This window comes from Eptesicus fuscus, chromosome 11, assembly GCF_027574615.1.
Source record: "Eptesicus fuscus isolate TK198812 chromosome 11, DD_ASM_mEF_20220401, whole genome shotgun sequence".
Classification (NCBI taxonomy): domain Eukaryota; kingdom Metazoa; phylum Chordata; class Mammalia; order Chiroptera; family Vespertilionidae; genus Eptesicus; species Eptesicus fuscus.
In genome coordinates, this window is record NC_072483.1 from 74,530,116 (window position 1) to 74,556,603 (window position 26,488).

At 41.1% G+C, this 26,488-nt stretch overlaps 1 protein-coding gene across 1 annotated transcript in view; it reads left to right on the forward strand.

The window, feature by feature from the left end:
- The window catches only part of LOC103289412 (peroxisomal trans-2-enoyl-CoA reductase), a 28,585-nt gene extending 2,987 nt beyond the window's left edge, over window positions 1-25,598 (forward strand). Inside the window, exons 2-8 of the mRNA XM_054723091.1 lie at window positions 4,440-4,573; window positions 4,896-5,061; window positions 8,102-8,183; window positions 8,651-8,747; window positions 14,649-14,759; window positions 22,107-22,218; window positions 25,074-25,598. Of these exons, the coding sequence (XP_054579066.1) occupies window positions 4,440-4,573; window positions 4,896-5,061; window positions 8,102-8,183; window positions 8,651-8,747; window positions 14,649-14,759; window positions 22,107-22,218; window positions 25,074-25,159 (788 nt within the window). The 3' untranslated portion in view covers window positions 25,160-25,598. The remainder of the gene's footprint in view (window positions 1-4,439; window positions 4,574-4,895; window positions 5,062-8,101; window positions 8,184-8,650; window positions 8,748-14,648; window positions 14,760-22,106; window positions 22,219-25,073) is intronic.
- Window positions 25,599-26,488: the final 890 nt, after the last annotated feature.

Genomic DNA, 26,488 nt, shown 5'->3' on the forward strand with positions numbered 1-26,488 from the left:
CGCATGGGAGTGCAAAATATTTGATTCCTAGTCAGGGAGTGTATGGGAGGAAACCAATGGATATTTCTCTGACATTAATATCTCTCTCTCTCTCTCTCTCTCTCTCTCTCTCTCTCTCTCTCTCTCTCTCTCTCTCTCTTCCTCCCTCCCTCACTCCCTCCCTTCTTCTCTCCCTCTGTGTTCTTCTCTCCTCTCTCATCAATAAGGATGCCCACGGGTGGGGATTGAAAAAAAAAAAAAAGAGTTGGAATATAAAAAGCAGGAGATGAAAATAACAAGTGGCTCAAATGGTCAATTGTTGAAATCAACCAAGATCTCTAAAACAGAGGAGCCTGAGTGAGGGGAGGTGACCTGGTTCTTTATCTTGTCTTCTGGCTGGCACTGTATTTATTTGAGACTAGAGGCCCAGTGCGTGAAGTTCGTACACTCGGGGAAGGGTAGGGGTTGGGACTGGGCTTCCTCAGCCTGGCCTGCACCCTCTGGCAGTCCAGGAGCCCTTGGGGAGCAGGGAGCGGGCCTAAGCTGTCAGGACATACTTAGTGCTGCTGCCAACTCTGCTGCCCTTGAGACTTGAGCCTGGCTTCTGGCTGAAAGGCGCACCCACTGTGGGTGCACACTGACCACCAGGGGGCAGCTCCTGCATTGAGCATCTGCTCCCTGGTGATTAGTGTGCATCATAGCAACCAGTTCTGCAGTTCAGGTGACTTGCATATTAGCCTTTTATTAGATAGGATAGCCTTCTTTGAATTGGATGCCTTGACAATCAAAGCTTAAATTAGGCATTTACATTACAAAACAAGAAACAAACAAAAGCCTGTGGGGTTTACACCAAGGCTATTACTAACACTAGGGACCTAGAAAGTACTTAATAAATGTCATACTTTGATTTGAAGATTAAAAGGAATCAGTGTCAGCCCAAGTAGGAAAGCAATTGCTTGATGTAGAAATAACTCCTTATCTGCAAGTTAGTTCTCTATCTTGTATCTAAACAAGTTTAGCTTTCTGAATTTCTCTAGCTATTCATATAAACAAACAAACAAAAAAGTTTATTAAAATTATTTAGTGTAGGATTTGGAGAAGAATTATATTTAATACATTTCTCGTTTATTATAAGGTAATATAAGTACACTGTAATAAATTCAAGTAGTATTGAAGTATATAAAAGGAGAAAATTAGTTTCCCCATTTTGCTCTTATTCTAAATCTCCTTGGAGATTTTTCTATGAATCCACCCAAATGCCCACATATACACACACATATAGAATACTAGAGGCCCGGTGCACGAAATCCGTGCACGGGGGTATGTGTCCTTCAGCCCAGCCTGCACCCTCTCCAATCTGGGATCCCTCTCACAATCCAGGACTGCTGGCTCCCAACTGCTCACCTGCCTGTCTTCCTGATTGCCCCTAACCCTTTCTGCCTGCCAGCCTGATCACCCCCTAACCACTCCCCTGCCAGCCTGATTGATGCCTAACTGCTCCCCTGCCAGCCTGTTTGCCCCTAACTGCCCTCCCCTGCAGGCCTGGACACCCCTAACTGCCATTCCTCTGCCAGCCTGTTTGCCCCTAACTGCCCTCCCCTGCAGGCCTGGTCATTTCTAACTGCCCTCCCCTGCAGGCCTGGTCACCCCTAACTGCCCTCCCCTGCAGGAATGGTTCCCCCCAACTGCTCTCCCCTGCAGGCCTGGATCCCCCCCAACTGCCCTCCCCTGCTGGCCTGATTGCCCACAACTGCCCTCCCCTGCAGACCTGATCCCTCCCAACTGCCCTCCCCTGCTGGCCATCTTGTGGTGGCCATCTTGTGTCCACATGGAGGCAGCCATCTTGTGTGTTGGAGTGATGGTCAATTTTCATATTACTCTTTTATTAGATAGGATAGAGGCCCGGTGGATGGGTGGGGGCCAGCTGGTTTGCTCTGAAGGGTGTCCCAGATCAGGGTGGGGATTCCCTTGGAGTGTGGGGCGGCCTGGGCGAGGGACCTGTGGTGGTTTGCAGGCCAGCCACACCCCCCAGCGACCCAAGCGGAGGCCCTGGTATCTGGGATTTATTTTCCTTCTAAAATTGAAACTTTGTAGCCTTGAGTGGAGCCAAGCATCCTGCTTGCTCTGTGGCCGCAGCCATTTTTATTGGGCTTTATTTATCTTCTATACTTGAAACTTTGTAGCCTTGAGCGGAGGCCAAGGCAGGCCAGGGCTGCAGAAGCTTGTCTTCCTCCATCGCGGGGGGCAACTCAAGCCTCCTGCTCTCTCCAGCTCCGTGGCTGCCGCCATTTTTGTTGGGACTTATTTATCTATTATAATTGAAACTTTGTAGCCTTGAGTGGAGGCCTGGGCCAGCCAGGGTGTGTGGAAAGCTTGGCTTCCTCCATTGCCAGGGAAACCCAAGCCTCCTGCTCGCTCCGTGGCCGCAGCCTATTTGGTTGGGTTAATTTACATACTTGCTTCTGATTGGCTGGTTGGCGTGGCTTGTGGGTGTAGCAGAGTTATGGTTAATTTGCATATTACTCTTTTATTAGGATGTTACTTTCAAAACTGGGACCACAGTATTTTTACTGCTCTATATATTTTTTGATTCCTGGCTAGTACATATGGTAATATCTCATTCTTTTCAAAGTTATGTCATATTCCATAGAATGGGTGTTCAATAATTAATTTAACCATTCCTTTAATGGAAATTTGGATTTCTAGTGTTTTGCCCAGCATTGAAGTTTTTTTTTTTTTTTTTCTTGTATTACCTTTGCACACTAGTTCAAGTTTGGATCCCAAACCCAGGTTTGGCTGCCTACTGCTTGAAAGCCAATACTCTAGAGCAGTGGTTCTCAACCTTTCTAATGCCACGACCCTTTAATACAGTTCCTCATGTTGTGGTGATCCCCAACCATAAAATTATTTTTGTTGCTACTTCATAACTGTAAATATCTATAAAAAATGTGTTAAATATAATTGTAATGTAAATATCTGTGTTTTCTGATCATCTTAGGTGACCCTGCTAGCGGTTCTCAACCTGTGGGTCATGACCCACAGGTTGAGAACCTCTGCTGTACAGCCTAAGACCATCAGAAAACACAGATATTTACATTACGATTCATAACAGTAGCAAAATTACAGTTATGAAGTAGCAACGAAAATAATTTTATGGTTGGGGGTCACCACAACATGAAGAACTGTATTAAAGGGTCGAGGCATTAGAAAGGTTGAGAACCACTGCCCTAGAGACAGGTGCTGATGGAAGGAAAGCAAGAAAGAGCCTGCGCCTTGAGAAGATGGGGGACTCTCATCACAAATACCATCTTAGCAACTCAGTGCAGGCAGAGGTTTTTATGGGCAGGGAAGGGGAAGACAGAACAAAGGTGACCAGAGTGGTTGTGGGTCTCTTTGAAGGTGCTGTGTGGCAGTTGGCACAGTCTGCTCCAATAATGACCTTGGAGCCAGTCAAGTGATGATCTGGAGGGTAAGCAAATCTGGAGTCAAAATGCCTGAAGCCTGGACTTAGCTTCCTTTGAGGTTAGCACCTAGAATCCTTTAAGCAAACAGGCAGTTTATCAGCAGCTACCTGTGAATTTACAAGTCATCATTTATAGAAACAATGTTAAAAGAATGGTGGGGTGGGTTACCATTTGTATGTGGTGACAAGCTCTATCAGTTAAAGTAAATAGCTTTTTAAAGTTGTGTTTCGGTAGAGCTCTACTTTTATTGCATAACTTTGCTGAAGCATTCAGGGCTCAGATAATAGGTAGTGTTAATTTAGAAAATGTTTGATTTGATAATTCATGTGAAAAATCCTACTTATACTTTCACTCTATGTCTTTTTTTGTTTGTTTTTTGTTAATCCTTACCCGAGGATATTTTTCCATTGATTTTTAGGGTGAGTGGACGAAAGAGGGAAAGATAGAAACATCAATGTGAGAGAAACATATCGATTGGTTGCCTCCTGCACAAGGCCCCTACCAGGGGTCCGGGCCAGGGAGGATCTTGCAACCCATGTAAGTGCCCTTGACCAGAATGGAACCCAGGACCCTTTGGTATGCAGGTTGACGTTCTGTCCACTGTGCTAACCAGCTAGGGCAAACTGTATGTCTTCGTTTGCGGCATTGGACAAAGTCAGGCATTAATCACTTTAGTATCCTGAGTTATTGTTGTTTTGTTGTTGCTGTGTTGTTGTTTTTGTTGTTGTTATTTTTTAAAGATGCTCAATTTCTTAATATGGATTTAGGAAGAGTTACAGATGTGAGTGTTTATTTGTTTTTTCATCCTCACATAAGGATATGTTCATTGATTTGATAGTAATCCAGTTCCTGTTACTCCATCTTGACCAGAAGCAGAAGTCCCAGTTCATCGTTTTTATGGGAACACATGAAATATTTGGTAAACATTATTATTTGTGGGATTTTGCCAACCAATGAAAGCATATTTACTTGTCCTTTGGCTGTTTCATTCCTCAGGTTGTAATGTGGTTATTTCATCCCGTAAGTTTGATGTATTAAAATCTACTGCAGACGAACTGAAGACCACCCTGCCTCTCACCCACCAGTCTCGAGTCACTCCCATAAAATGCAACATCCGTAAGGAAGAGGAGGTACTACAACTATGTCCATGTCACTTATTCATTTTTCATCTATAGCAGTGGTTCCTAAACTTGAGTGTGCTTCAGGTTTTCTCATGTTACCTGCCTCAGATGAGGTTCAGGAGAAGCAGAGCCTGTGAAGGAGGTTCTTCGCTAATGATCCATTGAGTAAGTTGCCTCAGGAGAAGGAGAGAGGAAGGGAAGCAAAATTATACATGTAGCTTTATGATCTGTGGACATTGTGGTGAGAGATTGTAAGCTCTCCTGGAGCAAACCATCCATCTGAGTAGTAAATTAGGCCATTAACCAGTTTACTTTTAATGTTTTTCTTCAGGTAAATAATTTGGTCAAATCCACCTTAGATACTTATGGTAAGATCGATTTCTTGGTAAACAATGGAGGAGGCCAGTTCTTGTCTCCTGCTGACCACATCAGTGCAAGGGGATGGCATGCTGTGATTGAAACCAACCTGACAGGCACCTTCTATATGTGCAAAGCAGGCAAGTGTGATCACTAAGCCCAAAATTCAAGGTGTCTTTGTTTAAAGATCATAGAGAATCCTGAAAGAGAAACTGTTAGGGGCTCAGAAAGCTCCAGTTATCAACATTCACTGCCCTGATTTACTCACACACAGCATTGTAAATTGCTATATTTCTGGCTAGTAATTTGGCAGTATTTATAAAATATGGATATCTTTTGATCTTATAATTTTATTTTCATGAATTTCCCATGAGAAAATTATTAAGGATCTGTTCAAAGAGATAACTACAGAGTTGTTTATAAAATTAAAGAAAACTCTCACACTTTCTTTGTCTTTAAGAAATAAATCTGTTATAAGGACCTGATAAGCCAGTAAGGTTCTTGGGAGAATACCAGACAGAGTCCACATCCTTTAGACTAACAACTAATTAGCATGGCATTGTCTTTAGATTATAGGTTGTTTCAATCATTAAAATGTCATACTACCCAAAGCAATCTATAGATTTAATGTAATTTCTATCAAAATACCAATGGCATATTTCACAGAACTATAATCTAAAATTTATGTGGACCAACAAAGGACCCCTAATACACACAGTGATCTTGAGAAAAAGAGAACAAAGTTGGAGGTTTTACACTACCTGATATCAAACTATACTACAAGTCTATAATAATCAAAACAGCATGTCACTAGTATAAGAAGGGACACATAGATCAATGGAACAGAATAGAGAGCCCAGAAATAAACCCATACTTATATGGATCATTAGTATATGACAAAGGAGGCAGGAACATACAATGGGGTAAAGATAGTCTATACAATAATGTATGTTGGGAAAATTGAACAGCTACAAGCCAAAACATGAAACTAGATCACCTTTTTACACCATATACAAGAATAAACTTGTAAGTGGATTAAAGACTTGTATGTATGGCTCAAAACCACAAAAATCCTCTAATTAAACATAGGCAGTGAAATCTCTGGCATGCCTCTTAGCCATATTTTTGTGTGATATATCTTCTTGGGTAAGGGAAACAAAGAAAATGGAAACAAAGTGTATATGGAAATGCAAAGGAAGCAGAATAGCCAAAAGAATTTTACAAAAGAAGAATTTTGGAGGACTTATGTTTCTTGATTTCAAAACACCGTGATACTGGCATGAGGATAGATGTATAGAGAAGTGAAAAAGTATTGAGAGTCCAGAAATAAAACTCTATATGTGGTCAATTGATTTTTGTCAAAGGTGCCAACAATTCTATGGAGAAATGATAGTCTTTTCAACAAATGGTACTGGGACAGTTGAATCTCCATATACAAAAAAACCTTTACCTCACACTATAAATAAAAGTTAACTAATAGTCCAAAATGGATTGTGGAAAAAGTAAAATTCTGAAACTTTTAGAAGTAAACAAAGCAGAAAATCTTTTTGATCTTAGGTTAGGCAAAGAGTCCTTGGAACCACCACCAAAATTCCCATTTGTCCATAAAATATAAAATTGATAAACTAGACTTGAAATTAAACATGTTTATGCTTCAAAAGACACCATTAAGAATGTGAAAAGATAAGCCACAAACTGGAAGACAATTTTCCAAATCACATATCTGATAAAGAACTTGTATCCAGAATATATGAAGAACTTTTATAATTTGATAATAAGAAAGCACCCCAATTAAAAAGTGGGGAAAAAAAGATTGGAGTAGATATTTCATCAAAAAAAAGATATAAGGAAAGCTAATAAGCGCATTAGAAGATGTTTAGCACCATGGGACACTAAGGACATGGAAGTCAAAACCTCAATGAGGTACCACCTCATTTCCACTAGAATGGCTGTAATCAGCAAGTCAGACAATAATAGTGTGGAGGAACTGGTGTCCTGATGCATTTCTGGTAGGAATATAAAATAGTGGAGACACTGAAAAAGTTTGGCAGTTCTCTAAAAAGCGAAACAGAGTTACCACATGAATGCGATTTTACCCTTAACATGAGAGGAACAAAAGCAGGTGTCTACATGAAGACATGTTCATAATCACCCCAAAGTGGAAATAATCCAAATGTTCATCAACTGGTGAATGGAAAAATATAATATGACATATCCATACAACGGAATACTATTCAACAACAAAAAGGAGCTATTAATATGTGTTACAACGTGGATGAACCTCACAAACATTCTAAGTAGCCAGACATAAAAGTCCACATACTGTGTGGACTTTGATTCCATTGATGTGAAATATTCAGAAGAGTGGAATCTATAGAAACAGAAAATGAATGAGCATTTGCCCAGGGATGGATTTGGCTGCAAATGGGCACAGAGGAACTTTTTGGGGTGATGGAAATGTTCTAAAACTGTATTGTGTTGATAGTTGCACAACACTGCATACATTTTTAAAGGATTTTATTGATTTGTAGAGAGAGAGGAAGGGAGAGAGAGAAAGAGGAACATCAATGTAAGAGTGGAACATCGATGGGCTGCCTCCTGCATACTCCCTACCAGGGATTGAGCCCACAACCCGGGCATATGCCCTGACCACTATGGAACCAGCAACCTTTGGTGCACAGGACGACACTCCAACCAACTGAGCCACACTGGCCAGGGCAACTATGTATACATTTAAAAAATTATTAAATTGTACTGATAAAGTAGATGGCTTTTATGATGTGTAAATTATACCTCAGCCAGGCTTAAAAATAAAAGAAATATAAATATGGATTTAAAACATACCACAAGCCAAAACCAGTTTGGCTCAGTGGATAGAGCGTCGGTCTGCGGACTGGGGGGTCCCAGGTTCGATTCCGGTCAAGGGCATGTACATTGGTTGCGGGCACATCCCCGGTAGGGGGTGTGCGGGAGGCAGCTGGTCGATGTTTCTCTCTCATCGATGTTTCTAGCTCTCTATCCCTCTCCCTTCCTCTCTGTAAAAAATCAATAAAATATATTTAAAAAAAAAAAAAAAAAAAAAAAAAAAAAACATACCACAAAAGCAGCGTGCTGTACCAGGGGAACAGAGAAGGGTCAGCACATTGTTTAATATGACTGTCATCTGTCTATTTCCTTCAGTTTACAGCTCTTGGATGAGAGAGCATGGAGGATCCATTATCAATATCACTTTTCCTACTGAAAATGGATTTCCGGGATTTGCGTAAGCATTTTTATATATTTTTTTCCTATGTGTCAAAGGTTCAGAAATAGCCAAAGTAAAACAAACAAACAAACAAACAAATCACTGAAATCGTAATCAGTTTAAAAATTTACTGTGCACACATCAAATTTACTATGCACACACCAAAAAGACTTGTAACGCTGAAATTATCAATTTGTATTTCTTCATAATAAAAATGTTTTCAATGTTCCTCTTAAGTCCCTGTGAGTGGGGGAATCTTATGTGGGCCTACACAGTGAGATTTGACAATCAGACAGCTGTGGTTTGGCTCTAATATGGGAAGACCCAATTCTTTCCCATTTTACAGACAGACTCACACACACAGTTTCATGACAAGAGTGTTCTTGTGGGGTTCTGACAGGCCATTGACACACCTGTCAGTTTAGTTAATGAGAGAAACATTCAACAAAAGCTAATTATAGTGTTTACATTTTTGTCTTTTAAAGGCATAGTGCAGCTGCCAGAGAAGGTGTTTACAACCTCACCAAAACCTTGGCTTTGGAATGGGCCAGCAGTGGAGTTAGGATCAACTGTGTTGCCCCTGTAGGTAAATGCTCTATATGAGCAAGTTGTGCTCTTCTGATTCCATTTATGTTGTTGATAGAGGTATTGTCACTGTCTGTATACTAGAAAAGATTGGCTTTTGAAAATGGATGTGTATATTCTTGAATTTACCAGTATTATTTGGTTATATTGTTAAGGTTAACTTAAGCCAATGATTCTCAATCCTGTCTGTATATTAGAATTATCAGTGAAATGATTAACCTTTTGCACTCGGATGTCGAGTGTGACTCGACACGGTTAGCATCGGTAGCAGCTCGATGAAAAAAGCAAGCGAGTGCCAAGGGTTAAAAAATAGTTATATATAAGGTTGGCTCCAAACTGTGGAATCCAAGCATCAGTATTTTTAAAAACCACCCAAGAAACTCAAATGCACTGTGAAGGTTGAAAAATCACTACTTTAAAGAATGAATTTTTCTGGATTGTTTTGTTATTTCTTGGTTTATTATCAATATTTTATTAAGAGAGAGAGAAACTTAAAGTCAAAGTTTTAGGAGGAAACTCCCAGTTAAAGAGCAACTAGAAGTAAAGAGAAAATTTCTCTGAAACCTAATGTAAATGATGGGGGGAAATCACAATATGTTCAACTTTAAAAACTATCATTTTTGTGTGAAGTAAGATATAGCTTAAGCTTCCTTGAGTATTACACGTTGGCCATGTACTGAGACATTGAATGAAACATTTCACTCATCCTGTAAAAGTCAGCTCAAATGCACTTCTCTGTGATGTTTCCTGGTCATTGCTAAAATATAGGAATCGTTCCTCAATCTGAAACTCTGTAATATCTGTGGATATTATCTGTAACTCTATCTTTATACTACCTATAGATATTGTTATTCATGTTACGCAGTGCATGAACTGACTTGTTGATGTTAGTAGAAAATCTCCTATTTAACAAATTGCAGGCTCCTAGCCAGAAACTTCATTTCCCTTTAGTCCTTCATAGCTGAGCTTACCTTACTCAAATTACATGCAAATATTTATAAAATAAATTAAATATTAGTCCCATTCTTAATGTAGCTACCTTGCATAACTGGCCTCCCAAAGTGCATTTCTTGAAAACCTTTAGTGGATTATTAGTGTAATAAGCACCTTATTGAAGTCATGTTTTTCCTCCTGAGACATTTCTAGGTTTAAGGTTACTTCTAGGGAGATGTACAGTGTGCCATACAGCACTGGGCAGGGGCAGCCCCAGCAGCACCAGTTGCCCCCAGCCCAACCCAAGCCCAGCCCCAGCCCACCAGCCAACAACAAGCTGTCCAGCCTTCCCCTCAGCAAGATGTGTGCAACCAGTATGGCAACACTTATCCTACCACTGCCACTGCTGCTACTGAGCACCGGCCAGAAAGTGGCCCCCAGAACCAGTTTCCATTCCAGTTTGGCCGAGACCGTGTCTCAGCACCCCCTGGCTCCAGTGCCCAGAAGATCATGCCACCACAAAGGATGGGTGGCCCCATACAGGCATCTGCTGAGGTTGCTCAGCAAAGCACCATGTGGCAAGAGCATAATGACATGACCTACCATTACGCCAACAGGCAGAGCACGGGCTCTGCCTATCTTAACATGAACCGAACAGATGAAATGCTGCATACGGATCAGAGGGCCAACCATGAAGGCTCATGGCCTTCCCATGGCACATGCCAGCCTCCATGTGGTCCCTCTGCCTCCGTACCCCCCATGACAAGGCCCCCTCCTTCCAACTACCAGCCCCCACCAAGCATGCAGAATCACATTCCTCAGGGAGCCCTGCTCCCCTGCCCCGGCCAATGGAGAACCGCACCTCTCCTAGCAAGTCTCCATTCCTCCCCGTACCTGCCTCTCACATAGCACCTGCCCCTGTGCAGCCCCCCATGATTCGGCAGGACATCACCTTCCCACCTGGCTCTGTTGAAGCCACACAGCCTGTTTTGAAGCAGAGGAGGCGACTCACCATGAAAGACATTGGAACTCCAGAGGCATGGCGGGTAATGATGTCCCTCAAGTCTGGGCTGCTGGCAGAGAGCACATGGGCATTAGACACCATTAACATCCTGCTGTATGATGACAATAGCATCATGACCTTTAACCTCAGTCAGCTCCCAGGGTTGCTAGAGCTCCTTGTGGAATATTTCCGACTTTTCCTGATTGAGATCTTTGGCATTTTAAAGCAATATGAGGTGGGTGACCCAGGGCAGAGAACACTACTGGACCCTGGGAGATGCAGCAAGGTGTCTAGTCCAGCCCCTGTGGAGAGGGAGGAGGAGGAAGACCTTCTAGGTCCTAATCTAGAAGAGAAAGAAGAAGAGGAAGTAGTTGAAAATGATGAGGAGATGGCCTTTTCAAGCAACGACAAGGCAGCATCAGAGAATAGTGAGGAGAAACTAATCAGTAAGTTTGACAAGCTTCCAGTAAAGATCGTGCAGAAGAATGATCCGCTTGTGGTGGTGAACTGCTCAGATAAGCTTGGGCGTGTGCAGGAGTTTGACAGTGGCCTGCTGCACTGGTGGATTGGTGCGGGGGACACCACTGAGCATCTCCAGACCAAATTGAGAGCCAGACAGAGCTGCTGCTGACCCGGCCTCATGTGCCCTGCCTACCAGTCACCCGGAAGCATGTCACAGCAGCAGAGGGTACATCAGGGACAACAGAACAGAAGGGCCCCCCACCTGATGGCCCTCCAGAAAAACGGATTACAGCCACTATGGATGATATGTTGTCCACCCAATCTAGCACATTGACTGAGGAGGGAGCTAAAAGTGCAGAGGCTCCCAAGGAGAGCAGCAAGTTTCCATTTGGCATCAGCCCAGCACAGAGCCACCGGAACATCAAGATCCTAGAGGATGAACCCCACAGTAAAGATGGGACCCCACTGTGAACCCTTCTGGACTGGCAGGATTCCCTTGCCAAGCGCTGCGTCTGTCTCCAATACCATCCAAAGCCTGTCATTTGTGCCAGGTAACGACTTTGAGATGCCCAAACACCCAGGGCTGCTGCTGATCCTGGACAAGCTGATCCTTCTACACCATAAGCATCCAGAACGGAAGCAGGCACCACTAACTTAGGAGAAGGAGGGGGACCAAGGGGTGAGCTGCAACAAAGTAGAGTGGTGGTGGGACTGCTTGGGGATGCTCCGGGAAAACACCTTGGTCACACTAGCCAACATCTCGGGGCAGTTGGACCTCTCCCCGTACCCTGAGAGCATTTGCCTGCCTGTCCTGGATGGACTCCTACACCGGGCAGTCTGCCCCTCCGCTGAAGCCCAGGACCTTTTCTCCATCCTGGGCCCCAGTGCCGTCCTCTCCTCCCAGAGACTGGACTTGGAAACTCTCAGCAAACTCAGCATCCAGGACAACAATATGGACCTGATCCTGGCCACGCCCCGCTTCAGCCGCCTGGAGAAGCTGTATAGCACCATGGTGCGCTTCCTCAGTGACCGGAAGAACCCAGTGTGCCGGGAGATGGCCTTGGTACTGCTGGCCAACCCGGCGCAGGGAGACAGCCTGGCAGCCCGTGCCATCGCTGTGCAGAAGGGCAGCATCGGCAACCTCCTGGGCTTCCTGGAGGACAGCCTTGCTGCCACACAGTTCCAGCAGAGCCAGGCGAGCCTGCTCCACATGCAGAATCCCCCCCTTTAAGCCAACTAGTGTGGACACGATGCAGCGGGCTGCCTGTGCGCTGCTGGCCCTGGCCAAGGTGGGTGAGAACCACTCAGAGTTCACGCTGATGAGTCACGGCTGTTGGACATCTCCGTCTCACCATTGATGAACTCATTGGTTACCCAAGTCATTTGTGATGTACTGTTTTTGATTGGCCAGTCATGACAGCCGTGGGACACCTCCCTCCCTGTGTGCGGGTGCGTGTGTGGAGAACTTAGAAACTGACTGTTGCCTTTTATTTATGCAAAACCACCTCAGAATCCAGTTTACCCTGTGCTGTGCAACTTCTCCCTTGGGAAAAAACTCTCTTATTTCTCTTTCTTCCCAGTTCCCCTCACCTTTCTACCTTTCTGTTCCTTGTCCTCGCTCCCTCAGGACCCTACCCTATTTGAAAAGACAAAGCTCTGCCTACATAGAAGACTTTATTTTAACCAAAGTTACTGTTGTTTACAGTGAGTTTGGGGGAAAAAAATAAAATAAAAATGGCTTTCCCGGTCCTTGCCTCAACGGGATGCCACATTTCATAACTGTTTTTAATGATAAAAAAAAAAGGAAAAAAAATACCAAAAAACCCCTCTGAAGGACAAAAAAGGTGACGGCTGAACTGTGTGTGGTTTATTGTTGTACATTCACAATATTCTTGCAGAAGCCGAGAAGTTCGAAGTTGTGGACAGACCCTGTTCACTGGAGAGGCCTGTGCAGTAGAGTGTAGACCCTTTCATGTACTGTACTGTACACCTGATACTGTAAACATACTGTAATAATAATGTCTCACATGGAAACAAGAGAAAAAACCGCTGGGTCAGCAGCAAGCTGTAGTTTTTAAAAATGTTTTCAGTTAAACATTGAGGAGAAAAAAAAAAAGGCTTTTCCCCCAAAGTATCATGTGTGAACCTACAACACCCTGACCTCTTTCTCTCCTCCTCGATTGTATGAATAACCCCGAGATCACCTCTTAGAACTGGTTTTAACCTTTAGCTGCAGCCACTGTGCTGCCACGTGTGTATATATATGACATTGTACATTGCACATACCCTTGGGTCCCCACAGTTTGGTCCCCCTCCCAGCTACCCCTTTATAGTAAGACGAGTTAACAAGTTGGTGACCTGCACAAAGCGAGACACAGCTATTTAATCTCTTGCCAGACATAGCCCCTCTTGGCGAGATGCTGTACAGGTCTCTGTAAAAAGTCCTTGCTGTCTCAGCAGCCAGTCAACTTACAGGTTTTTTTTTTCTGTTTATTTTTTGTTTTTTTCTAATTGAGGTGTGAAAAAGTTCTAGGTTCAGTTGAAGTTCCTGATGAAGAAACACAATTGAGATTTTTTTAGTGATAAAATCTGCATATTTGTATTTCAAACAATGTAGCTAAAACTTGATGTAAATTCCTCCTTTTTTCCTTTTTTGGCTTAATGAATATCATTTATTCAGTATGAAATCTTTATAGTATATGTTCCACGTGTTAAGAATAAATGTACATTAAATCTTGGTAAAAAACAAACAAACAAACTTAATACTTCTAAAAGATGTCATCCTCTTTAAACAAAAGGTTGCAAATTGTTTAATGGGAAACCAGTATATCATCCCTCTATCATCTGGAGTAATACCACACAATTTCCTCATCTTTTATACCTCCTGTTCCTCTCCTCCTCCCTATAATCTCTGTTGTAGTTTTGACCAGTAACAAATAGCTTTATCCTGTGTTATACAGGTTTTGAGTACTTTTCCTGGCTTTATAAATCCATGAAAGCTATATAGAAGAATTCTTAAACAATTACATTTTTCGTGTCTTTATATTAGATTCACATGCCTTATTTGTGATTTTCCTTTAGGTGAAATCCATGACAATATTGCATTTTCTAAGTCTCGCATAACCATAGCCCAGTCTTGTGTTGTAAAACAGAGAAGCCCAGTGGAAGATAAAATGGACTCCCCTGTCTCATGGTTTGTCCCAGTTAAGAGCCCACTAATTTGCTCATATAATTATGCTTTCAGAAACCAAGTCTTTTATGAAAAAAAATCCAGGGCTTAACTGGTTATTATAGAAAGTGAAGTCACAAAATGAGCATTCAAATAATTCATTGTAGTAGTCAAACACTATTAAATTTTCTCAATATTAGCAATGTTACCTTTTCTATTACACTGAAGCCACTTAAGTTTTGGTATTGGTTGATAGACTTTCTTGATGTCTTTACAATTAAAATTTAATCTTATGTACTTTCCTTTTTTCCTATTTTATATCTAAACATAGGGAATCATTTATTCCCAGACTGCTTATGACAACTATGGTAATTTGGCAAAAGACTTATTTTGGGGGTCCTATCAGAAAATTCCAGCTAAAAGACTTGGATTTCCTGAGGAGGTAAGGTTTATTTCTAACACTGATTAGAATGACTTTATTTCATACTTTGGAACTTAGTAACATTTTGTTGTCTTTTTTACATAGTCTGGTGGGCTGTTAGAGATGATAGCTCCCTCTGCCAGCAAACCATTTCCCTGGACTTTCTGGATCTGAGGGAATATCCTGGTTGTGCTTTTGTAACCGGACAACCAAGTGGTCCGGGCTACCTGTCACTCCTTCAGCCAATTAAGCAGAGACATGGCTGAATCAGATATGAGCGTTTATGCCAATAATGCTGGCTGTATGGGAAAGGGGCAGGTCATCCACAAAAATCTGCTCTGACCCCCTCACCAGTTGGCTGGTTACATACACACGAGGGAGAAGATAGCTACGTGCAGCTGCAAGCTACAAGTGTAACGTGGAAAGGGGAGGTTAGAGTCTGCAGTCCGGCCTTCAGGAGCTCCAAGTCCGATAACAAGGTGGCTAATCTTCTATGATGTTACAAACAGCTCAGCCTGTTCCTGGGACCTGAGAATGGTCAGTTCCTGAGATAAACTCCCGGAGGGGGTCAGGGTCCAGGCACAGCAACCAAATCAAAGAGTGTCCTGTCCTTGGTCTGTTCTCAAAATGTATTTCTTTTCTGAGTAATAGACCCATTGAGGCATCTTATCTTTTTACAGCCCTATTTCATCTTCCAGTTTCCCAGGATCTGTAAGAAAATGACTTATCTATAGTTAGTGAGGTGAATAATTATTAGACAACTGTCTCTCTATTCTTATTACATGTCCTTCCCCACGATCACTTTGAATGCTCACAGCAGTCGTTTATTTTTTCTCTCATAAATTTTTATTGATTTCAGAGAGGAAGGGTGAGGGAGAGAGAGATAGAAACATCAATGATGAGGGAGAATCACTGATGGGCTGCCTCCTGCACACCCCACACTAGGGGTCGAGCTCACAACCTGGGCATGTGCCCTTGACCAGAATCAAACCTGGGACCTTTCAGTTCGCAGGCCAACTCTCTAACCGCTGAGGCAAACCAGCAAGGGTGTGCTTAGCAGTCTTTATTCAGGAGGATATGCAGTGTGAATTAAGAAGAGCGTGTTTTTATTGTTTCATTGCACTTTTCCAGCTACGTTATTTTATCACGTGGCAGGACCCTATGCAAGTCAGACTATTATGACTCCATACACAACTTTTGTCAGGTGGTCAGATTTAAGTATGAAAAAATTAATAGCTTTCATAAATGTTAGCTATATCAATGTTAAAATGTAATGAAAAAAGTTATCGTTTCCATATGAATAATAAAAACTAGAATACCTGGAGTCTATTTAGCTCTGAACAAAAAACATTTTATTACTAAAGACCAGAATAGAGAGACATGTCATCTTCCTCAACAGAGAGAATCAGTGTTATTGAAATCAAGTTTTTCTAAATTAATGTATAAATTTAATATATATTTTGGAATTTAACACTGATTCTGAAGTTTGTTTAGAAAAATATTTATGCAAATAAAGCCAAAACATGTGTTGTAAAAGAATAATGGGGGGATTTGATCTTCCTGACATCAAAACATACTCTAGTGCAATACTTATTTACAACATCTGGTGCTGGTACTGGAATAGGTTAAAATTAGTGGAATTTAATGGACTCTTGTATCAGTACCATGTATCTATGGGAGTTTGTAGGATAAAAGCAGCATTTCAGATCTATGGGGAAAGAACAGATCATTCAGCAAAAGTTTTACAGCAATGCGCTGTTCATTTAGAAATAAATTAGACCCCCTCTCTTACATCACATATATACAAAATAATTTTTAGATATATTGAAGTGCTAAATATAACAGCAAAAACATAATGTTCTTGAAGAAAATGTGTTTTAATTTCTAGAACTACCTTTCATTATCAGTTTGATGTATATATTTCCAGAAATTTACTATGCACACACAAAAATATCCATATTTATATACCTTTTAAAAAACAAAAAGGGATCCCACTCTGTTCTTTTCTTCAATTTGCGTTCAGTCCTCAGGTCGACACTCAACCACTGATTCACGCCAACTGGGCAGCAGTACTAATTTTAATAAAAAGTAGCTACATTTTCAAAAAGAAAAGAAAACATTTTTTTTCACATTTATACAAATATCTTTAATGTATGGCTTACTAGAATACAGCTGAACTTTCATATCTGCCTCTGCATCCAATCTGTTGCAATACATTGTTTTGGTTAAAGCGTATGAAGAAAATCTGGCGTCTTACACATGGACAGTTGGAAACAAGGCACATTTATTAATATTAGCATTTTCAGATAATTGTGAATATTCTTCTTTACTATTAAAAGTGGCAGTTTTTATTTTATTTCATTTATTTTAATTAAAATTTTTTTATCGATTTTGGAGAGGAAGGGAGAGGAGAAATAGAAACAGTGATCGACCACCTCCTGCACTTCCCCTATTGGAGACCAAGCCCACAACTTGTGTATGTGCCCTGATTGGGAATTGCATGGTGACCTTCTGGTTCATGGGTCGATAATCAACCACTGAGCCACACCGACCTGGCAAAAAGTGGCAGTTTTTAAAGATGAGTTGCAGTGTGGAACCTGGAACCATGTCAGTGAACTTTTTGTACTCTGTTACATTAAAATCTATTGGTCTTCCTTGCAGTTATTCTGGGTCTCTGACCCATAGATGGTTTTGTAACATCAGGCATTAAGATTTTGGAAAATATTGGTTCACTGAGTTATGCATATTTTCTAAATGTTGACACACAATTCTAAGTGTTGACGTACAATAACAAAATTCGAATTTTCACCTGAAAGCTCAAATCTTACCATTGGTAACAGATACTGTCAGTCATTTCCCTTTGAAGTGACAGTCTCACTGTGTTCATTTTTGAAAAATGTCTACCCAGTATCCAAGATCAGCAACTGCACTTTGCTCTTTCAAATAAAAAATGGTGTTTCTTGGAAAATGTGACTATTTCAGCTCACAACTCAACTGCACATTCTTTTCCTTGAGGCAACCATTATACTTCTATATGCAGCAGAGCTTAATGTGTAATTCCTCTTTCATCATGCAGGATATCAAAATGGTGTGGGCTCAGTGGTCGAGATTAATAATTTTTCCTGCTTCACCAAGGACATTCTAACGTGAATCAGGTTGCCCCCCACCACCATAAAGTACTTGCCGGTGAAGGATATAATAACTACTGGTATAAGGATCACTAGGTCAGTTTTGTGTTCCTGCCATGACTCATGCTGAGGCTCCAGCAGTCTTTCCCACCATTGCTTTGGCACCATTAGCACAAATGTCAACAAAGTGAAAAATGCAAAAAAGACGTAGTATTATTTTGAAAGTAGTTTTGACCTTGCCAATCCCCTTAGGTACACCCAGGGTTTTGCTGATCATGCTTAAACTAACAATGTACCAGGTGTACCGGTTAATAATGCAGATTTTTTTCAATAGATGGAGTTACACATATGTTGATATATATGTGATTTGATAATGTATGCTACTTTGTTGTATTGACAACAAGCTTCAAAACGTCATATGTCAAATTTGCTGAAGGTGTTAACATCATAGATATTTTTACACTTAAAAATGTCGAATTTCATGCCAAAAAAGAGCATTTGTCGGAAGTTTTATTTCATTACTTTATTTTGAAGAAAAGTGCTGCTAAAAGTTATCTTATACTTCAGGAAGCTTAAGGTGAACATGCTCCATCTCAAGATACTTGTAAACGCTGGTTTAAATGCTTTAAAAGTGATGATTTCTATGTGAAAGACAAAGAATGTCCAGGTCAATTAGAACCACGCTTTGGTCATAAAATGACCAGAATGGGCCAGAAGACACAGCAAAGTAATTTTGGTTCATGATAACGCACCATCACACACTTCAAAACCAGTTAAAGACACGTTAAAAGATCTTGCCTGGGAAGTATTAACATACCCACCATATTTACCGGACCTTGCTCCTTCAGATTACTTGTTCCAATTGATGCCACATGCACTTTCTGAGCAGCACTTCAAAACATATGAAGAAGTGGAAAATATGGCCTCTGAATGGTTTGCCTCAAAACAAGAAAAGTTCTACTGGGACGGTACCCACAAATTACCTGAAAGATGGGGGGAATGTGTAGCTAGGGATGGACATTACTTTGAAGAAAGCACTTTTGATGTTTCTCTTGAAATTATCATGTTTTCTTTGATTATAAAATCCGCATTATTAACTGGTACATCTGGTACATCAAGCCTGTCAAACTCATGGCCTGCGGGCCACATGCCTCGTTTATTTGTCCCGTGTTAGCCTTTGAGTTTGACATGCCTGAAGTAGAAGTTACCTTCAAAAGGTTTGGTTGTGAAGAGAAGCAGAGATGATGGTAGCTATCGTAAGATGCAGAATAAGGAGAGACTTTTGGCTTCTTCTTGATAGTGTCCTAGCATCCCTAGCTTATGTTTCCAAGATATTCTATTTGCTCCAGTTAATCATCAATGTTCTGTTTTGGGCAGAATTTTCACACAAGGCCATTGGTCCAACTGCTTAACACTGAATTGCCTTCATTTAATTGATGGTCCCTGGGTTGGTCAGGAGGTCAGAATGTAGTTGTCGTTTCAAAAGGAACTGCCTTGACCTCTCCTGGTGTCTGGCAGACCTTCAATTGGCTTCTGAGATACTGCACATTCATTTTAACAAATTAAGCAACTAAGGGCCAATGGGGTTCAGTAATCAGCTAATGCCATGCGGAGATCATGGTGCTGACATTCTAACCCAAGCCTATTTAAAGCTTTCCTGATGTGATCTTTGATAAACAGAGCTGAACATAAACAGGTAACTGAGCTAAAAAAGGTGTTGGCCACAAAAATTGATGAAAGTTGCTAGTCTCTATTCATGTTTTTTGATTGATAAAACCATGGTGAATGGCTTACTACATTAAGTCCATCCATCAAATGGATTCCATAAAAATGAAAGTTAAGAAGACTTCATCTGAAAATAAAACAATAGTGCCTAGTTAATTTGGTGATTATCAGAATTTCATTAGTTCAATTTAGCCCCATGTTGAGTTCCAGGTAAAAAGTAAAGCAGGCACCATAAATAGTTACATGTCTTTTACCTAGCAGATGGCTTCCATTCAATTCAGGATTATTTAACCTTTTGCACTTGGATGTCAAGTGTGACTCAACACGGTTAGCATCGAGATTAAAATTACTCTTTGAATGTATCAATAATTTGAAATATAAAAAAATCCAAATAAATAAGTTTGTATGAAAAGAAACTCCAGTTTTTATTCTACTGCCATGCTTTGTAAAATCTGGGGTATTTAAAAAATTAAATCCCGAGTAGAATAAAGGAATTGAGAAAAAAGCAAGCAAGTGCAAAGGGTTAATGGTGGGCAAAGACTGGATTAGGAGCTAGGTAATGCAACATCCTCGCCTTTCGGGGAAAGAGAGGCATAAAGATTTCTTCATTCCGTATATATTTATTAATTGCTTATTTTATGCAAAACACTGTCAAAGGTCATAGTTATATGTGTGAGAGGGTTGTTCTGTGGCTGGATTTAGAAAGGAGCTTATTGAAGAGAGTCTTCCTAACTGGCTGACTTTTAGAATCCAGGAGCTTTCATTGATCGGTTGACTAACAAAACATGTTCACAAGGCAAGTTGTCATTGATTCAACAGGGTAAACCAAGTCTGGTAGTTAACATTACCATGGCTCAGATCTCTCTACCCTCTCCCAATAGTGTGGGAACTTATAAATTACTGATTCTAAAATAAATATAGCTCTGCTGGTGTGCTTCAATTGTTGAGCATCGACCCAGGAACCAAGAGGTCACAGTTTGATTCCTGGTCAGGGCACATGCCTGGTTTGCAGGCTCCATCCCCAGTAGGGGGTATACAGGAGGCAGCTGATCATTGATGTTTCTTTCTCATCAATGTTTTTAGCTCTCTATCCCTTTCTCTTCCTTTGTCTCTCTCTCTCTCTCTCAAAAATATCAATAAAATGAATATAAAAACAGAAATAAAAATAGTCACATATGTAATCTTAAGCTTCCTAGTAGCCACATTAAAAAAGTTAAAAATAAGTGAACTTAGTTTTGACAATATATTTATTTAATCGGATATATATTAAAACATCATCACTTCAACATATAATCAATATTAAAATGATTAATGATACCTTTTACATTCTTCTTTTCATATCAAGTCTGTAAAATCTTGTGTGTGTTTTACACTTATAGCACATCTCAATTCAGACTACCCATGTGGAAAGTGCTTTGGTAGTGTCATATGGCTAGTGGCCTCCCTTTTATACAGTTCAGTTTTATTGTAGCTGCTGGGGACACAAGGATGGAGAAAAAGCTATGCCTGGCCTCCAGGATCTCAGAGTCTCAACACACCATAGCCACATGGCTACAGTGCTAAGTACAGGACCAGGACTAGAGTGAGGCAAACAAGCTGTGGACACAAATTTAAGAACATGCTCACCCTCAGGGTTGTGCAAGTATAGGGTCTGCTGCAAGAGTAAGCACCTCCTTCAATGCTGCACCCTAAACTCCTCATTAGCCTCACCCAAGTCCCAGCCCTGCTTGGGAGCCTGATAAAATGGTAGATTCTGGGGCCCCAACCCCAGAGCTTACATTGCAGAAGCTCTCATGTAGGGTCTAGGCATCTGGAGTTTCAATAAGCATCCCTAAGCATTCCAGTGCAGGTGCTTAGGATCACCCTTTGAGGAACTCGGCCTGTGCCAACAGCCTCCCATGAGAGTTCCTTCACATCATGTGGAGCGATTTCTCTCTTTCTCTCTGGTTTTTGGGATAGATGTTGCTGAACTCATCAGTGATCTAGATGAATTTTTAGAGGATTCTGAAGTGTTTTTCGCAGAAAGCTTCTGTAGCCTGAGTTGCTGGGCTTTTGGCCTGCAGGACCATAGACTAAACTGACAGGCATGCCATGTTATTGTTCAAAGGCACATTGACTATTTCAGGGACACAAATATAAAAGGCACGTGGGAGTGACGAGAAGTAAGGTTGTGGTGGGCAATGAAAGGCGTAGAAGGAGCTGAGTTGTTTGAAATGGAAAGGAGTCCAAATTGAGCCCTGTGTTTACTTTGCCTTCTTCACATCGTGTAGCTTATTTGATGCCTTCAAAGGCTCTGTCCTATCTTGCTGTCTTCACCGTAATCTCTAACCTGATTTGCATGATGCTCAAATGAAAAAAAGGCCGCTGTCTATGTTCTGCCCACTTATGGTGAACATACACCTTGGAATTCATGTTTTAGTCGTGTGCTGTGAGATGCGTTTACTTAGGATTGGGAAGCAGGCAAAGAGGAGACTCATCAGCTTTTCTGTGAGCATGTGTGTGTTTCCATTTCCAGATTTCCCCCTTGGTATGCTTCCTGCTATCTCCAGCAGCTTCCTTCATCACCGGACAGTTGGTGGACGTGGATGGGGGCCAGTCTCTGTATAATCACATGTTTGATGTACCAGGTGAGCAGTCAAGCTATGAGTAGTCACTACCCTTTTCGTGTTCATAGTTTCAACATGTCTTAAGTAATTACTTAAGAGATGGGAGTTTTCTCTTTAGCACATCAAAATGTGCAATTTGTTTATATTCATGATATGATTTTTAAAGGAAATATTCCTCATCATAGAAAAATATCTAAATATATTTATTTATAGAATTTAGCTTTATATATATTTAAAATGTTTTCTTTTCTGTGTGTGTAAGTTGGTAGAATTTGAACCTTGAAAAATATTCTCAATATGATTATATATGTTCAGGGAAGAGATAGAAAAATGGCAAGAAGATGCCATATTATTTTTTAGATCAAATTCCTCTTAATTCCTCCAGTAAGTGGCTTGTATATCTGAGCAGAAGAATCAGACATGTTAGGTGGGTTATGGTGCTGTTTTACACTATCTTTGGGATATATATAAATGAGACTATATGAATTTACTGTATTCATTTTTGATGTATAAAACAGTAGCTTTGTAAAGCTTAACCAAATGTAGATATTACACAGAAATGTGTGTGTGTGTGTGTGTGTGTGTGTGTGTGTGTGTGATGACTAGTCCAGAGATTGAAAGGATCCTAAAAAAATCATTCCAATATCCTAATTTTGCAAATGACAAAACAAATTTATAGAAATTAAAAGGTACATTCAAGCTAACCACTCCCAAAATATAGAAAAAGATATAAAATTCAAATGTATTCAAACTGTTGCTCAAGATAGTTGACTAAGTGTCTACTAGCAAATTAAAATGTGGATTTGTCTTTGAGTTGCATATCAGGGACCCAGGCTCAACCTACTTTTTCATGTGTTAACAGTCTGATCAAGAGTAAAGACCTTTGTATTGATAAATGATTAGTATCGAACTATAATATTACTTATTATTTTCTCCTCCCATATATATTTCTTTACATATAGCATCAATGGTAATGGACATAAGATACTTTGGTTTTAAGAGTCTCAGTTATGAACACAGAAATGCCTACACGGTATGTGGGATTGTTTTCTGATAGTATTTAAAGTAGCAAGAGTGGGAGAGAATCTTTCCACTTCCCTCACCAGAGCTGAGTCAGTAGTATTTGTTCAGGTGAATTGCACTGTTTTTCTTTTATAAAGTGCAAGAACTCCAGGTGGCTGCTTCTCCAGGCCCCAGTGTAATGATTTTCTTTTGTAATTCTAACACCGTTTTTATCATTACAAAAACATTTTTTAGAACTCAATAAAATATATTTTTTTATTTATTTCATGGAGGAAGGGAGAGGGCGAGTGAGACAGAAACATCAATGATGAGAGAGAATCATTGATCAGCTATATCCTGCATGCCCCCCATGGAGATCGAGCCTACAACCCTGGGCATGTGCCCTGACCAGGAATGGAACTGTGACCTCCTGGTTCATAGGTCCATGCTGAACCATTGAGCGACACAGGCTGAGCCATTTTTTAGGTGTTTAAGTAAAGCAGTCACATCTATTTTTAAAGAATATACTCCCCCCAAATTATGAGTAGGAATACTTAGCCTTTCCTTGTAGTGTTTTCTTTATGATTGCCAGCCCTGGTGAGAATGCCTGTGATAGAAAGCTGGCTATACCCTTAGTAGCTACATTACCTAGGGAAAATTAATTTCTGTAAGCCTTCACATCCATCAGTTGGGTTCACTTATGCAGGCGTCCTCAAACTACGGCCCGTGGGCCACATGCGGGTGTTTTTGCCATTTTGTTTTTTTACTTCAAAAGAAGATATGTGCAGTGTGCATAGGAATTTGTTCATAGTTTTTTTTAAACTATAGTCCGGCCCTCCAACGGTCTGAGGGACAGTGAACTGGCCCCCTGTTTAAAAAGTTTGAGGACCCCTGACTTATAGTATTAATTTTGTAAGCTGTTGGGAGGATCAAGTTAGATAATGCACATTTAAAGTCCTGGGTGAGATGGGATGCTTTCAGGTGCAACTCAAACTGGCTTGAGCCAAAAAAAGAATTTGTTGCCTTGAATAACTGAGAAGCAGGTGAGACGTGTCTCAGCAGCTCTGATCTCGCCTAGGACATTTTTTTCCCCTCTTACTTATGTTTTTCCTTCTATGATGTTGTCTTTAAGACTAACACTCCTGGTTGCAGGATGGCTGCCTGCTGCTCCTATAGCTTCATACTTCTTTTTTCACATCCATCTGGACAGGGAGAGAGGAGGGAGGGGAATGACTTTGTTTCAACATTTCTAAAAAAATTCTGAGATCCACTCTGCTTTGGACCAGTTTATGCAAATGACCATCCCCAGCCAATAACCAGGGTCAGGGGAATGGAGTGCATTGGTTGACTTAGATCAGTCAGTCATCAGTCAGTGGTCTAAGTGTGGTCACTTCCTCAGAACCTCTTGGAATTGTAAGTGTAAACAGGCTACTAGAAAGAGAAGATGAGGGACTGGATACTGGGGAGGCAGCTAAATGTGCCTGGTACAAAGTAAGCACATTGTTTTAAAATCATCATCATTAAGGAAGTAATATTTATTGAATGTCTGCAGTATGCCAAGTGGTGTACATAGGGTGCCACATTTAATTCTCACAACTTGAAAAGATAGATGTGGTTATCCCCTTTAATAGATTAGAAAACCCAGGTTCTGAAAGAGTAACTTCTCCCAATTCTGAAAAGCTAGTAAGTGGCAGAGCTGGGACTCAAACCCAGGATTTTCTCAAAACCTGTGCTCCTTGTCCTAATAATTTCTATTTTCTTTCTGCGAAAAGGGGTGAACCAGGGAAAATAACAAGAGGGTTTGGTGGAAACTGGGAGGACTTGTAAGGTTAATAGATTTGCAAGTGACATGAGGTTTTCCACTTACTTAACAGATCATGACAACTGGCCGGAGGGAACAGGGGACCTTTCTGTTGTCAAAAGGATGAAAGAGTCTTTAAAGCTTAAAGCCAATCTCTAAACTAAAGAAAGAAGGAGGTGTCTTTTTTCCCAGAATGCCTTAACATCTTAAGAATGCATTTTTGTACTTTATAGGAGCATGTAATTTGTATAGAAAAATCACTTTGTGTGTTTTTTAATGTTTTCAATTTTGGCTATGCAAAACTATTCCTGACATAAATGCATTTTTAAGTCACAACTAATACTATTTAACCTGTAGTTTTTTTTTTAAAAAAAACACATTAAGAATGGAAAGTAACATACTTTATGATTATACTTTTAATTCCAAGAAAGGTATTTAAAGAGTGGAATACTTTCTAATTAATAATAGAGCTATCATGATCTCCTAAAAGGTTTAATTGTAATAAATCTAAATTGCAACACCACTGTGATTCCAACAACTGGAGTTATATAGTGACTCGTTTTACCTGGCAAACACTTTTGGACCAATAAAGCTTTATGGTAACTATCGATGTGTGATTTGTTTTCATGAAGTCGAATTTCTATAAACCTTCTTAACACAAAAGATTGGTTAGTAAGAAGTAAAGAGGACTTTAAAGAACATGGAAATAGCAGTTTCCAGGAACAGCTACTAATCTACTGGGACTGAGATGAAGAACCCTACTCCCCCCACCCACCTCCCAGCTGACATCCAAACCTTGTTGGGAGGGCACGGGCTGGCCCACTTGATGGCTGGGCAACTTGATGGCTGGGCAGTCACTGTGGTGTTCTGCTGGTGGAACTTGCTGGAAATGTGCCCTCTGGAACTTGCCCGAGAATATCCACCATCTAGGGTGCCAGGGGAAACTTCACGGGAGGTGTCACATCAGAGGCTCTGCTGCACAACTACCTGAGGGAGGTGCCAAGGACACTGGTGATGCAGCTGCTGCTGGCTGCCCTGCACCACCACCAAGGCCTGCAGACTGGAGTCTGGAGAGGAAAGCCTTCACCTCCTACAGTGTCTCTCCATCGCCCTCTCCTGACAAAGCTCAGTGTCAGCTGGCAAAGGAAAAACTAAAGGGCCCAGATCCATTGTCACAGAGCTGAGAAGCAATGAATCTATCACTGGCCCACTTGGGGCCTTGGCGTCAAGCAGCCTGTCACTTTCCTTAAGGATCAGTGCCACTTCGGGGCTCAGCGTTGGTCTCTATGTGGACAGGGTGCACATTTAGAGGCAGCTCCAACTGCATAGGCTTTGCTTAAGTGGGAGCCCCTGATGTTGGGCCTGTTTGCAGTTTTCCTTCACTCTTGTGCCCATAGGCCAGTTCTGTAGTGGCAGGCGGTGGGGGCTGGGGAACACCAACTGACTGAGTCTTCTGGTCTCCTTGGTGTTCTGTGCCTCTCTGGGGGC